This window comes from Quercus lobata, chromosome 8 (genome assembly GCF_001633185.2).
Source record: "Quercus lobata isolate SW786 chromosome 8, ValleyOak3.0 Primary Assembly, whole genome shotgun sequence".
Classification (NCBI taxonomy): Eukaryota; Viridiplantae; Streptophyta; class Magnoliopsida; order Fagales; family Fagaceae; genus Quercus; species Quercus lobata.
Window position 1 is genome coordinate 18653546 of NC_044911.1, and position 15094 is coordinate 18668639.

At 36.6% G+C, this 15094-nt stretch overlaps 1 protein-coding gene across 2 annotated transcripts in view; it reads left to right on the top strand.

Moving 5' to 3' along the window:
* LOC115956018 (disease resistance protein At4g27190-like) overlaps positions 1-15094 on the top strand; it is a 28629-nt gene that overhangs the window by 11804 nt on the left and 1731 nt on the right. For both annotated transcript variants that reach the window (XM_031074468.1, XM_031074469.1), the window contains exon 4: positions 9862-12674. In XM_031074468.1, coding sequence (XP_030930328.1) covers positions 9873-12668 — 2796 coding nt within the window. In that variant the 5' untranslated portion in view covers positions 9862-9872 and the 3' untranslated portion in view covers positions 12669-12674. The remainder of the gene's footprint in view (positions 1-9861; positions 12675-15094) is intronic.

Sequence of the window (15094 nt, forward strand, 5' to 3'; positions counted from 1 at the left end):
CATTCGGTAATACCCTATTCTTTTTTGTTGAGGATATTATACAAAGTAATAATGGAAGAACAAGACTAACACAAAAGACAAACAAAAAATAGATAACCTGGAGGCACAATATCGTTTTCCTTAGACAATATTTGCCCCCCACACTATTGTTGCTCAAGGGATATCGCAAATTTGTCCCCAAGATATAACCAAGATGTTAGGTTCTACAGATGACAATTCTGGAGAATAACCACAGGATTTCTTGTGTTTCTCTCTAACTTACTATTTTTCAAGTGAACATAAGTCTCTATTTATACCTATAGGGTTATATTTCATCAAAAGGCATGAATGGAGAGTTAAAATGTTTCATAAAACCGTTCACAAGGCTTGAAACCTCTTCAAACTCTCTAAATAGTCACTAGAAAATTCTGTAGAAAAATCCTATTTCACGATTTTCGATTGGTCGAAAGTTACTTTCGATTGATCGAGTGCTCTTTTTGATCGGTCAAACAGGAATCGAGTAGCGATCAACACATCTAGAGACTCTAGGATTTTTACTTTACCATTTTGATTGATCGAGCCAAAGTTTTGACTGATTAAAAATGCTGTATTTTGAATTTTCACTTAAGAAATTCCAGAACTTGAATTTTCACTTTATGAAATAATATTCTCCAAACTCAAACATCACTATTACAACCTATCCATGTATGTACCTATATATACAACACTTTTCTCACATTAGATAGTTCAATTGTCACATTGAAGAGTACCAACATCACTTCTGATCGTACTTTTGTCACATTTGGTGGTACAATTATTTTTTTCTCCACATTTTGACAATTCCATCGTCACATTAGACAATACCAACATTACTTATGACTATAATTTTTTCACATTTGGTGGGACCATTTTTTTTTTTTTTTCTCATTTGACAGTTCATCATCACATTGGACAATACCAACATCAGTGTGACCGTACTTTTGTCACATTTGATGGTTCCCATATTTTTTTTTCTCACATTTGATGGTTCCACTTTCACTCGAACTAGTACCACATCATTTTGAGCCGTACTTTTGTTACATTCATTGGTACCCTTATTTTTTACTCGCATTTGACGGTTCCATTGTAACATCACATAGTACTAACGTGAGATCTTACCGTACTTTTGTCACATTCTGTGGCACCATTTTTGTTTCCCCTCTACTAAACCTTCAAATCCAAAATCCATATTGAAACAATCAAAAACCCTAACTCCCACATTTCCGAATACATAAAACAAACACAAAGACCTAATTTTTAATATGCAATATATCAAATATGATAAAGCAATCATCTTTAAAAAGAAATTTTTAAAAAAAAAAAAAAAAGTGAAGAAGAAGAAGAAGATAAAAACAAAGGTTTGCGATTTTTGTACCTTAGAGAGAGTCCAAGGAGATAGTTCTATCGGAGATCAAGCACTAAGTGCTCTACCAAGGCCATTTTTCCCTTTTAGTCAGTCGTGCAAGCACTTGATTCGCCTTTTAGAATTGAGAGAGAGATCTGGTTCTTTTTTTTTTTTTTTTTTAATTTTATGCTAACTTGCCTCGCCGGTAATCGGTATCCACTAAATTTTGAATAAACGGTCATCAAAGCTCAATTAGTGTGAAAACACTAATGCTTGTTTAGACTCCCAATTTTAAATTACAGTTCAATTGCTTTTATTTTAACTTATCTAAGCATGGAACAAGAGTAAAGCACGCGCAATAAACCAATAACACTACTCTAAGCCATAAGCAAGTACCAAGAGCAATAAATGTAAAATTTAAAGAGTAGGGAAGAAAGATGCAAACCCAAGATAACATCAAGACATGTTATCGAAAAGGAAACCAAAGAACTTGGCAAAAAATCTCTCCACGACCCTCCAAGTCAAAATCAATTCACTAGTGAATAAGTTGGAGTACACGAATATCAAAAAGACCCTCCAAGCCTAATCTACCTAATTTACTTGAGCCCTCCAAGCTCCTACTACTAACGGACTTCTCGAAGTCTTGTCTTCACTAGTTTTCCAAATCCCACAATTTCGTCCAATTGCATCCACTACATAATGGCTTCTTCCAATACTTCCCAAAGGCATCAAAACTTCTCTCAACACTCAGGATGGGTGAGATAAGTGTTTGGGTTAAGAACCTCTCAAGGATGTATAGATGGAGAGTTAGGAGTAGAGGAAAACCAAGAGAATTTGTGTAGATGATTGTAGGTATGACAATCTCTAACTCTCAAGTGTTTTGTTAGGGTTTTTTCTCTGAAAAGGACTACTTACAATTTCGTGGATAATGAGGGTATATATTGTATGTGTAAAGAAAATAGGAAAACACTTTTCATTTTTGTTAAACAGAGTGTTTCGCGGGTACCTCGTGAGATGACCTTTCTTGCAAGTACTCACAAAATGACAGGTTGGCACGACTCTTCAGCTTCTAGTTATATGCTTCACACATGGCTTTTTTGCGGGTTCTTTTACTCATGAGCTTCTTGCAAGCTTTTCGCGAAGCTACACTGATCTTTATTGCATGCTTGATTCTTCACCAATCTCTCACACTCATCCCTTACAATTAAAACCACATAAATACAGGGAAATAATTGACTGAATTACAAACAAATTTGGTATGGAATTAAAGCCAACAAAGGCTAGTTGGAAATCACAACTTTACAGGTCAGATTAAAAATCATTAGATTTGATGGTCAGGATTTGCGTGGATACCATACCCCTAAAAAGAAGGGGTACACTAGAATGACCCATTATGCAGCTTAGTTGGTTAAAGGTTCCCTTTCGTGATTAATCTTGATTAGTTACTTTAACAAAACACAATTATAATTCATTCTCCATAAATATAAGTGCTTGTGGGGGCAATGACTAGGATTTAAGTTTCTAGGAAGGAGTTTCACATATATACACTTAGATTAGACTAAAGTAAAATTTCCATCTTGTAAAAAAAAAAAAAAAAAAAAAAGACTTTACACCGCCATGACAATTTCCCGGCATCTTTCACTGAAGTTGAGGTGACAATAGTGATGTCTCCCCTTGTCTTGCAGTGCAATGGCCTGAAAGCAAGTCCACATGATTTCTTCCTCATTTATTTCACTTCTGATGCTGCATTATTACGTTCACTCTCTTTTACTTTTCGTAGTTTCTACTAAAGGATTAGCATTTGTGCTATCTTCTTGACCCCTATGTTTTTTTTTTCTTGTATGTTGCTTATTTATTTATTTTTTTTTTTATTTTGATACCACAAAAGGAAGATACAAAGTTATCAGTTTACAAAAGAAGTTGGCTCAGCCCAACTGTTATGTATTGGCATTCTAACTGCCATAGCTACAACATTATAAACAAAATCAAGTGCAATCCTAGGAACCTCTAACAGCTTATAAACCAGTCCATCCATGTACAAAACATCCAGGTCAGCAATGAGAGACCTCTCATGCCAAGCTAGTTTCTTGGACTTATTAACAAGTTGAATTAGGTCCTTACTATTGGTCAAAATAAGGATCCGTGTAAAGCCATGATTCCTGACTGTGAAGACAGCTTCCAACAAAGCCTCCTGCACAGCTCCTTTAATTGTACTAGCTTTGCTGCTATGAACACCATAGAATTTGATAACTCCTTGCGGGATCTTTAGCTTCAAAAGCCCAAGCACTCCTATTGAGCCTCAGGTTTCTAATCCTTGCAATTTTAATTAGGAGCTGCCACTGTCCAGTGACATTGCTGGGTTCATTACTTGGCCTGTTTCTTGTAATAAGGGGACTAGGTTGGCTGGAGAAGATCTCTTTGTACCTGCAAGACAAAGTTTGTGCTGTTAGGATTACTTCCATGGGGTATGGGCTGTTTACCTTCATGTACCACCGTGTTCCTATGGAGCCAAATGGTCCACAATGTGGTAAAGATGGATTGGATATATTCAAAAGATCCTTCTTCATTCCAGTTAAGAACATTAATCAAATTAATTAACCATTGCTGTACAGATATGTTACTAAAATCAGAAGTATGAACAGCCAAAGATGAACCATGCCAACAAGCTCTAGCAAAAGGGCACAATAAAAACAAATGAGAAGCTGATTCCTCCTCATAGTTGCACATTGGACATAGCCCATCATCAGATATACCCCTTATTTTTAAAAGCTGCAAAGTTGGAAGACAATCATGCAATAATTTCCAAATAAAGCTACAAATTTTTTGTGGAAGCTATATCTTCCAAATCAATGCCCAAATTTTACTTTCAACCAGATTCACCCTATGACAATCAGTAGAAGAAGCCAAGCAATCCTTAAGGAGAAGCCTATATGCTGTTTTGACCTCAAAGTCCCCACTCTTTGAGTGCTTCCACAATAATTTGTCACCTCCAGCATTAGTTTTTGGTAGGGGAATTTTCATAATCTCCTCACAAATAGGAAAAGGGTAATAGGTTCGCACTAAATCTGCATTCTATGAGTGATTCTCTTGATTAATAAGGTCAACTACAGAACCATCAGTTATGAAGGGAATGTTCAACAAATTATGTTTACACCTAAACCAGTCATTATCCCTTAAAGGAATGTCTAGACCCTTATTCACCCACCATCTACCTTCCTTAAGCTTAGGATTATCAGATTTAATGATGTGCCTCTAAACCCAAGATTGATGTGGTTTAGGAGAGCAAGTATGTATAGATCCCCTAGGATAGTACTTTGCCTTGAAAGTTCTTGCAATTAAGGAATTAGGATTATGGCATAACCTCCAATATTGTTTAGCCAGCATAGCCTGATTCAAAAGACTAAATCTTCTTATACCTACCCCCCCCCCCCACCCCCCAAGACTTAGAATAACATATCTTACTCCATTTAAGAGAATGTAATTTCTTAACCCCAGGTGTATGACCCCACCAGAATGCCCTAACTATAGATTCCATCCTCCTACATATTGTTTCAGGAACCTTAAAACAAGAGAAGGTATAGAGGGGGAGGGTTTGAAGTACAGAATTTATTAAAGTTGTTCTCCCAGCTTGAGATAACAGATTTGCTTTCCATCCTTCAAGCTTGGATTGAAGCTAGTCCACAAGGAATTGGAAGTCAGCCACTCTGAATCTATTCCCCCTAAGCTTAAAATTAATACCAAGATACTTGCTGGGATGTTGAACCAAATTAACATGAAGTTGTCTGGCCAAATCTTCTTGTTCAGATAGAGGCATGTTAGGAGAGCAATAAAGGTCAGATTTCCCAAAATTAATGTCCTGCCCAGAATTATTACAATACCAATCCAAAATTTTCTTTAAATTTGCTACTGATTTATTGTCTTTTTTGAAGAAAAACAAAGAGTAATCAGCAAACAACAAATGTGTAAAAGTACAGCCACTCCCACTAACTTTAACTCCATTGATTAGCTTGTCATGTTCAGCTTTTTGTGAAGACAATGACAAAACATTAACACACATGAGAAAGAGATAAGGAGAAAGAGGATCACCCTGTCTCAACCCTTTACAAGGCTTGAAGGATTTAGACCTGCTGCCATTAACGGGGAGAGTGAATTGTACTGAAGTCACACATTCCATCATCCAATTCATCCATTGTTGACTAAAGTTCATGGCAGTCAGAACAGCCTTAAGGAAATTCCAACTTACCCTATCATAAGCCTTTTTCATATCAATTTTTAAGGCTCCAAAGCTACCTTTTCTACCTTTTAATTTCCTAAGAATGTCCATGATTTCATGAGCAATAAGAATATTGTCAGAAATACTCCTACCTTTTATAAATGCATTCTGAAAGGGAGAAATGAGACTGTCCATAAAAGGCTTTAATCTATTAACAAGGATTTTGGAGATGGTCTTGTATATCACATTGCAAAGACTAATGGGTCTGAAGTGTGATTCTTCATCAGGAAAGGGAGTTTTGGGAATAAGGGTGAGGAAAGTGTGATTAAGGGGCTTAAAAAGGGACCCTGAATGAAAAAAATGCTTGAATGGTGTTGACAACATCGGTTTTGACAACCTCCCAATACTGTTGATAAAAGAAAGTAGGTATTCCATCAGGACAAGGAGCTTTGTGAGGACCTAATTGGAAAATAGTGTCCTCAATCTCCCGGTCTACTCATATCCAAGCACTGCTAGTGGGATAGTTTAGGAATATCCAAAGATTATAGTTCACTCAGAATACTATCAACACTAAGCAAAGCTGTATCCTCATAGGAAGACTTAAAATGGTTAACCAATCTATTTTCAATTTCTAGTGGATCCTCTAGTAGTAAACCTTCTTCATCCTTGATATGTAAAATTCTGCTCCTAGCTCTTCTTTGTCTAACTACAGTTTGGAAATATCTAGCATTCCTATCTCCATTTAGAATCCAATTGCTCCTAGCCTTTTGTGCCCACATTGTTTCTTCTCTATTCAGGAGAACCTCCAACTCCTCTCTCACAGTTTTTTCCTTCCTAACAGCTTCTAATGAGTCAATGGAATCTTGAATTTCCTGTAATTCAGCCAACTTCTTTTTTATATCATTATCCAGCCTCCCAAAAACCAACTTATTCCATTTTACAGCTTCCTTCCTAACATTAGATAGTTTGGTGAGCAATTGGGCAGCTCTAGATCCTTTAGTTTGAATTCCCCATGCCTGAAGAATCATATCCTTACAGTTAGATGATTTGTCCACATTAACTCAAACCTAAAGGGTCTGTACCTAAAGGGAAGAAGCTGCTCAAAGTTTAACTGTATAGGTCCATGATCAGAGTCAACCATTGGCAGGTTATGTAGGGAATAGTGTGGATAAGAATTAACCCAGTCAGCGGTAGCAAATGCTCTATCCAGCCTCTCCATTACAAACCCCTCCTCCTCTCTGTTGTTCATCCAAGTGAACCTCTGCCCCACAACTCTTAAATTACACAGATGCAAGTCAGAAATGAGGTGTTGAAACAAATCAGCCCCAACAATAGAACCCTGGTTAAAAGAGAACTTTTCCTCATTGGTGAGTATTTGGTTGAAATCACCGATACATAACCAACTAGGATGAGCTACATGCTTTAAATTCCTAAGTTGTTGCCACACCTCATTCCTTCTTGATTGATCAGGATGACCATAAATGAAGGTAATAGACAAGGGGTTGCCCATACTGTCTATCAAATCTGTGTGAATGATTTGATTAGAATGATAGACAATATGAACATTAAAACCTGGCATCCAAGCCAAAATCAGCCCTCCACCTAAACCTTCCCTAGGCACCTCCCAACCCTCTTTAAATCCACATTTAAACCACACCAATTTCCCTTTATCCTTAACTAGCCTTGTTTCCATCAGAAACATAATATCCGGTTTTAGTTCTAGGGCCTTTTTTTTTGCATTTCCGAACTGCAATAGGTTTGCCTAGACCCCTGCAGTTCCAACTTAGTATTTTCATAGCTCCTGGGGAAGCTGCATAGGGCCAGCTTCCCATTGCCCATTTTTATTCCCAAACTCAGAATCAACAGACAAGTAATTAAGCATAGATAAAGAATAATCAGAGGAAGCCTCATTAAGTTCAGAAATACCTTCTTGGTGACATAATCCACAGAGTAGTCTTTGCCTGATATTCCTCCCCAATCTTCCAATCTCTACTCTAAACCGCTTCCTTGATTCTGTTGTAGCAGACGTTTTGACAGGAAGCACCCTCAAATTTTCTTCCCTTTGCACTCCCATTTGAGGCCTTGGGTCAGACCTTGTAGACACCGGGCAGGTGCAATTGATAATGGGGTTGAGTTCATCCCACAATCCAAGCCCAGGTCCAAACTCCGTGTTGCTGAATCTCCATTAGTCTCCCCCACAACATTGGCTGTGTTCTCCAACTCCTCTCTACGATTCAAATTAACACTAGAGTTGCCTCTTTCAAAACGACACCTTCCACGATTAACCCTCTGTACAAGTGATTCCACAAACTCTTCAGGTGATTCTGGAATTTGCCCACGTCTCCATGCTTCCCCTGTTCTAACTTCAGGTCTCTCTTCATTCAACTTATCCAAATTGAAGTACCTTTCAGTAAGGGATTCACTCTCCGTCTCCGAAGAATCGTGAGTAGCTTCTCTCACTTCACCATTCGTGATAAAAGGGCCCTCACCCCCAACCCAAGTCCATCTCAGATCAGTAGAAGCAGGGGGCTGCCATGGAGGCCTCATCGTGAAGGAAGACTCCACATTCTCAGTAGGATTAACGGTGTTGGACGCTTGATGGGTCGATGTGAGATTGGGAGCATTGTGGTGTAAAACCTCATCGGTGTGTGGGTTAGTGTTATTGCCTAAATTTAAGGAGTGTATTGCTGAATTTAGGCTTGCATGCACCTGCTCAGCTTGTGTAGGAGTGTTTTGAGGTGCTAAAGGATGGTCATTTTCAGTGTGAGATGGGAAATAACTTTCTTGCACATGCATTGATTGTTGATTGACTTCAGTGTCCTGTTGTGTAGGTGGTGAATTCTGATTTTCATGCATGTGAGGATTTCCTTTGAAAGCGAACAGAGAGAAACATTCCTTTCCGCAGAAATTTGTTTCTTTTAAAGCTATCTTTTGTTTCTACTCTTCCATCTGATTTTCCCTGTACAAACTTGTTCTGGTTTGCGTTGCTTTCTTCTCTGTGCTTGGCATTATATTGTTCTGCTCTAGGTCGTTTGCGTTACTTTATTCTCTGTGCTTACGCATTGTATTTTCTTTGATTATCATGTGTTTGAGATTATGTTCTTTCATTGCCTTTGGTGCTTACTAAGACATGCTCTGCCTGTGTACATTGTTCGTCTTTCTTATTAATTACAATCCGGGATTTTCAATTAACATCAACACACCTTTTCAAATTGAAAAAGGTAGAGCAGAAGTTTGTATTATTATCATGATATTTAATTGCACATATAATTTCTATGGGATTTCACTAAAAACTTCAAAGTCGTAGCTTCTTTTTAAAAGCACAATATTAGAGACAACTTTTATGTAGTCCTATTTTTATGGGATTTTACTAACACTACTTTTGTTATGTACCAATTACAATAGGCCACATCAATAATTTTAAAACAAAATTGTGAAAATTTTTCATTCCCATGAAAAAAAAAAAAAAAAAAAAATTTGATTCCATGGATATTGATTAGCTTAGGGGTAAAAAAAAAAATAGTAGTAAATAGTAATAATAAAAAAGGTAAGGATTTGCTGCAAACTAAGTTGTAGCCAATGCCTATATAAGGTAGGTACCAATGCCTTAGATGTGACCTATCTAGGCTTATATTTATCCGTGTGAAGATTGAATTTTTCACCAAATGGAGTCTATTTGAGGCATTGATACGCATGCATTTTGTAGGAGTTGTTGTAACTTAGTTTATAGTAAATCCTTACCCTAAAAACATATTCTAATCGATAGAAGCCTGTTTTTAGAACCTATTGGAAAAGCCAAGTTCTCTTATAATAACCATTGGCCATATAACCTTGGTCTAATAATTCATAAATTGAATTATTAATAGATGAACTAAATCATTATTTGCTTCTTATTAGTTTGTCCAATTTTATTATTTTCACTTAAAATATATATTAATTCCTCTACTAAAAATATATATACTCCTATATTTATTCCTCTAAATTTAGATATGCTGTAATCATATTTTAAAATTTTAACTAGACAAGTAAACTTTAGAATTTATTATCAATCTCTTCTTTCAGTCCATTATAAAGACAATAACATTGGGAGGGGGGGGGAGCGGAGAAAGAGAAAATGAGATTGACTGATCCACCGCCACCTCTCCTTCCACTTACCATTTACCAATCCAAGCCAACTCCATGGCTTTAAAAACTTGGGGACTAAAGATGAATTCTTCCATTTTGTTTTTAATTTTTAGTTATAAATGTGCAAAATGTCTGATGTACATATTGGGTACATATGCAGGAACAAAAACAATGGATAATGTTGGTCCAATTTTCGAGATTGCAAAAATGATATTTGCTCCAATTTGTGAATACTACAATAATTATAGAGGCGCTGATGAACGTAGGATAATTCTCAAGAACAAATGGCGGGATTTAGAACGTCGGAAGTTAGACACAGCCTCTAGACTGGAAGCACAACTTCTTCCAGGAAAGAAACCAAAGGAAGAAGTTCAAGGATGGATCCAAGATGTAGAAATGATGAATGATGAAATAGAAGCCATTGAACACGAAGCTGGAGAAGGGAAGTGTTTCTCACGTGCACACATAGGAAAACTTGCTTTGAAGAAGATAGGAGAGGTGGAAGAACTTTATCAAAGGGGTGCTTTCACTGATAGTTTGGTCATTGATCCACCTCCAAGCAACGGAGAAATAATGTCAACACCAACTTTGATTGGGGAAAGCACTGCTGAAAGAGTAAAGGAAGAAATTTGGGCATGGTTGTTGGATGATGATGTTAGAAAGATTGGCCTTTATGGAATGGGAGGTATAGGGAAATCGACTGTCATGGAGCACATCAATAATCGTATATTAAAAGAGAAAAAAAATTTTGACTTTGTCATTTGGGTCACTGTTTCAAAGTCTTTAAATGTTATCCAACTACAACATGAGATTGCATGCAAGTTGAAGTTAGATTTCACAGAAGTTGAGGATGAAAGAGGAAGGGCTGCCAAGTTAAAGGCAGAATTGGAAAAGAGGAAGAGGTTTGTGCTAATCCTAGATGATATGTGGAAAGCATTTACTCTTGCACAAATAGGAATTCCAGAGCCTAATTCAGCAAATGGATGCAAATTAGTATTGACAACTCGTCTTCATGACGTTTGTCTAGCAATGAGTTGTAAGGATATTAGAATGAAGCTTCTTTCAAAAGAGGAGGCACGGAAGTTGTTTTTGGATATAATGGAGCGTGATGTTTTTAAAATTCCAAATTTAAAACCAATGGCAGAAGATGTTCTTAAAGTATGTGCACAATTGCCTCTTGCAATTGTTACAATAGCTGCAAGTTTCAAACCCTTAATCAAGGATTATGAGTGGAGAGTTGCATTGGAAGAGTTGAAGACATCAGTAATAAGGACCAACGATGAAGATGAGCAGGTACTTGAGAAGCTTAAATTTAGTTATGAACGATTGAAAGGTGAGAAACTTAAACAATGTCTCTTGCATTGTGCACTATTCCCTGAAGACTTCAAGATTAACAAACAAGAGTTGATAGAACATTTGATTGATGAGGGAATTATTGAAAGAAAGAAGAGTAGGCAAGCGGAGTTTGATATGGGCTATACAATATTGAGTAAACTTGAAAATGCTTGCTTATTGGAAGGTGGAAATGATTTCTACAAGGGAGAGTTTGTGAAGATGCATGATTTGGTAAGAGACATGGTCCTCCGGGTTGCAAGTCCTGAATTTAAGGTAGGTCATTTGGGATTGGAGGATTTTTCAGATGAAGGAAAATGGAGAGAGGATCTTGTAAAGGCTTCTTCAATGTTCAACAAAATATCAAGAATTCCTTCTAATGTATCACCAATGTGTCCTAACCTTTCAACCTTGTTGCTGCAAAATAACCGGTCATTAGAAGCTGTCCCAGATTCTTTGTTTAAGCATTTGCATGTGCTCAAGGTTCTTGATCTATCGTATACTGGCATTAAATCTCTGCCGAATTCTGTCTTTAGCTTGGAGAATCTTACTACATTAAGGCTTAGAATGTGTCGAAACTTGAAGCAGGTGCCTTCATTAGCAAAACTTACAACTTTGAGGAAGTTGGACCTTTGGGAAACAAAGATTAGGGAAGTACCTGATGGTTTAGAAATGTTGGTCAACTTGACATACCTCACTCTGTATCTAAAAGTCATGCCACTTGGGATTTTACCAAAACTTTATCATCTCCAGTACCTCGTGTTTGATTCGCCAAAAGTGAACGAAGAGGAGATAGCAAGCTTAAAGGAATTGGAGACTTTTGTATGCAATTTTGATGACGTGGACAAGTTCAGTACCTATATCAGAGCCATGGAGAACAGGCAACTTGCATGTTACCGAATTCAGGTGGGAAAAAAAACACGGGCCGCTCTACTTTATCGTCTTCTGGCCGGTTGTATGGGAAAAAATTTTTGTAAAATTTTCAGTGGCAAAGAAGTAATATTAAGTCACGAGTGCAATTTAAAAAGAGGAGATGAGTCCTTGGTGCTACCAAAAGACGTGCAATTCCTACAAATTGTAAGATGTCATGACTTAAGAAGCTTATGTGATGTTCCATCTTTGAGGCACACAAGTCAATTACAGGGTATAAAGCTTAAGAGTTGCCAAGGAATACAGCACATTCTTTCCTTTTCTTCTTCTTGTATCCTTCCTCTTCTTCAAACTCTCGAGAAATTAGAGCTTTGGAACTTGCGTAACTTACGCGTATTGTTTAGGAAAGAGAAAGCTGCTGATGAATTTGAAGAAGAAGAACTAGAGGAGAAAGGAATGGACACTACCAAAATCACTCTCCCCAAATTGAGGGTTTTGAGTCTGCGTTACCTACCGGAACTGAAGACCATCTGCAGTAGTAGTAAAGTAATAGTTTGTGATTCTCTTGAAACTATTGAGATAAGGAAATGTCCGAAGCTGAAGAGACTCCCTCTCTCTCTGCCCCTTCCTAGTAATGGACAACTATCTCCTCCCCCTTCTCTTAAAGAAATTGTAGCAGATGAAGAATGGTGGGAATCGCTGGAGTGGGACTCTCCCGACACTAAGAATATCCTTCAACCCTTTGTCCATTCCCATAAATTCTAAGCATGGGTATGTCTCTCTCTTCACCAAAAAAAAAAACGTATTTATGTGTGATTTTGTTCTTATTTGCTAATTATATACTCTTTTGTGTTACATGAAGCTGTGTTCATATGATTTTGTTCTTCTTTGTAATAATTGATCATCTACCTAATTTGTTTTCATACTCACTTTCTATTTCTGTTTCCGACATTGACTCTTATCCTCTTCTTCTTCCTTTTCTTCTCTGTTGGCCGCTGCAGAAGAACTCAAAAATTCGGGAATTGTTTTATGCTGTGTACATTTCGGTCCTAATAATTTAATCTTTTGACACTATATATGGTGAATTTACTTGATATTCTTTGGATACCTTGAAACATTGATTTTGCAATGATTATAATTCTAATAATTTGTGATTTTTTTTTTTACTTATCCAAAGTATATATATATATATATATATATATATATATATTTGTGATTTTTATTGCCAAATATCAGATCTTCGGATTCCTCTATAATTGGAAAAACGTAGTAGTATAGATCTTGTGGTCAATGTACAAAGGTGGTGCACATCTTGTGAATACCCATTGTAACTATGCCTGTCAACATGCTCTATATGGGTAAAGGACAAGTATACTTATGTTTCAAGCATGTTGGTCATCAATTTGGCATACTTTTTTGCTTCGTGTGTCGATAGCTAGCTAGCCTTTTGGGTGTTTGTATTCATCATTGAATGTATAATTTGTTCCCATTCATTTTCCTTTATAATTCGTCATTGAATATATAATTTGGTTTCATCTCAAGCTAATAGATGTAAAATCATTCTCAAAACAACCAATGCAAACTCTGTAGAAGTTGGGCATTCTTCAATATGGATATTTGATTATTGTCATAAATACTTTCATATGCGTTCAATTCAAGATTAAATCAACAATCCATTACTCAACCCAAGAGACAACATATCAATCTTGAAATAATCAAGACTCATTTGAGATGAAAGGATATATTGATGAGTCACTTCATTTGAGAAATGTAGCATTGTTCATTTCAATAATATTAGTTGAACTATTTTTTTAGTAATTGATAAATTATATATATATATATATATAAAGGTGAAAGGGGGAAATGATTAAAAATATAATTGTGTTAGTAAATTTTGTGCTTTACTTGTTGATGCATGTATTTTTGCTCCCATATAGTCACAATATTTCACTCCACTATTCACATGGACAACAAGAAGCTTAAAAAAGATGCAGATAGTAATATTCTAGATTTGCATAATTTTAATGCACAAAATTTTCTAGTCAAGTTGATAAGACGTATTTTACTAGAACCTATGCCTTTTTGTTATGCACATAATGAGGCTTTGAAAAATATTTTCAATTGAGTACCAAAATGTGTTAAGCAGGGATACTACAACCAATGAAATTATTTTATTATGGAACATGCTCAGTGCAATTAACTTTTTTTTTCTATTATATGATGTAAGGTATTTCTTTACCTTGTAATGACATGTTTTTAAGAGAAAGATCAATAAGATTGTTAATTTTCCTTGTGTTTTTCTACTTTTATAGTTTTTATGAGCTGCAGGTTTTCAAGATCTAAACCAGCATTATTGCAACTGTGTTAATAGGATCCTAATGTCAGCAACCCCAGGTTCTAACATCCAACTGCACCTTCCAATCCCACATAGCAGTTGCATCCCACAAGTAGTCAAAAGAAGCACACAGTGGAAGCTTTCTGGCAAACCCAAAGTTAAAGCTTCCCTGACAGTGACAGCCAACATAATGCCAGTCTTGGGTCAAAAACCTAGCTGTGGCAACCAGCTTGAATGTTGAATCTTTCTGCCTTCTCTATATTTCCCATCAAAACTGGACCCTTTCTAAGCACCACTGCTCACTTTACATGCATCCTCCAGAATAAGCAGCTGCCACTCAACACAGTCTTTAAGTGAGAGCCTATTGCAAACTAGCTTATTTGGAGCTCAAGCCTCAGCTGCAGCAGCAATCCCTGGTTTGCATATAGATGACATGTAATGACTATACATTAGACAATAGTTGATGAAACTATATCACCTTCCATGGCTGCCTTACATCTGAATTTCCATAATGGCCAGATAGTAGCTGAAGCATTATAGAAAAACCATCCAAAACATATTTTTCAGCAGATTACTAGTCAACCTGGTAGATACCCAAGCCTTAATGAGTTTGGGAACTTAGTTATCCACTAGGATTGTTAATAAATGACCAAACCACACACCGAGCCAAAGAACACAGGCTTCAAATATGACCAAGAGTTTCCTCACAAACCTTACACAGAGGATAGCTGTGAGAAACAACAATGTCCCTCATAGGCACAAAATTCACCAAATATTTTTCAAAGCTAAAACAATAATCTTATAGGGGATCTTACAGCTTTTGTAAGGTTGAATTTATTCAACCATCTAATTGGCT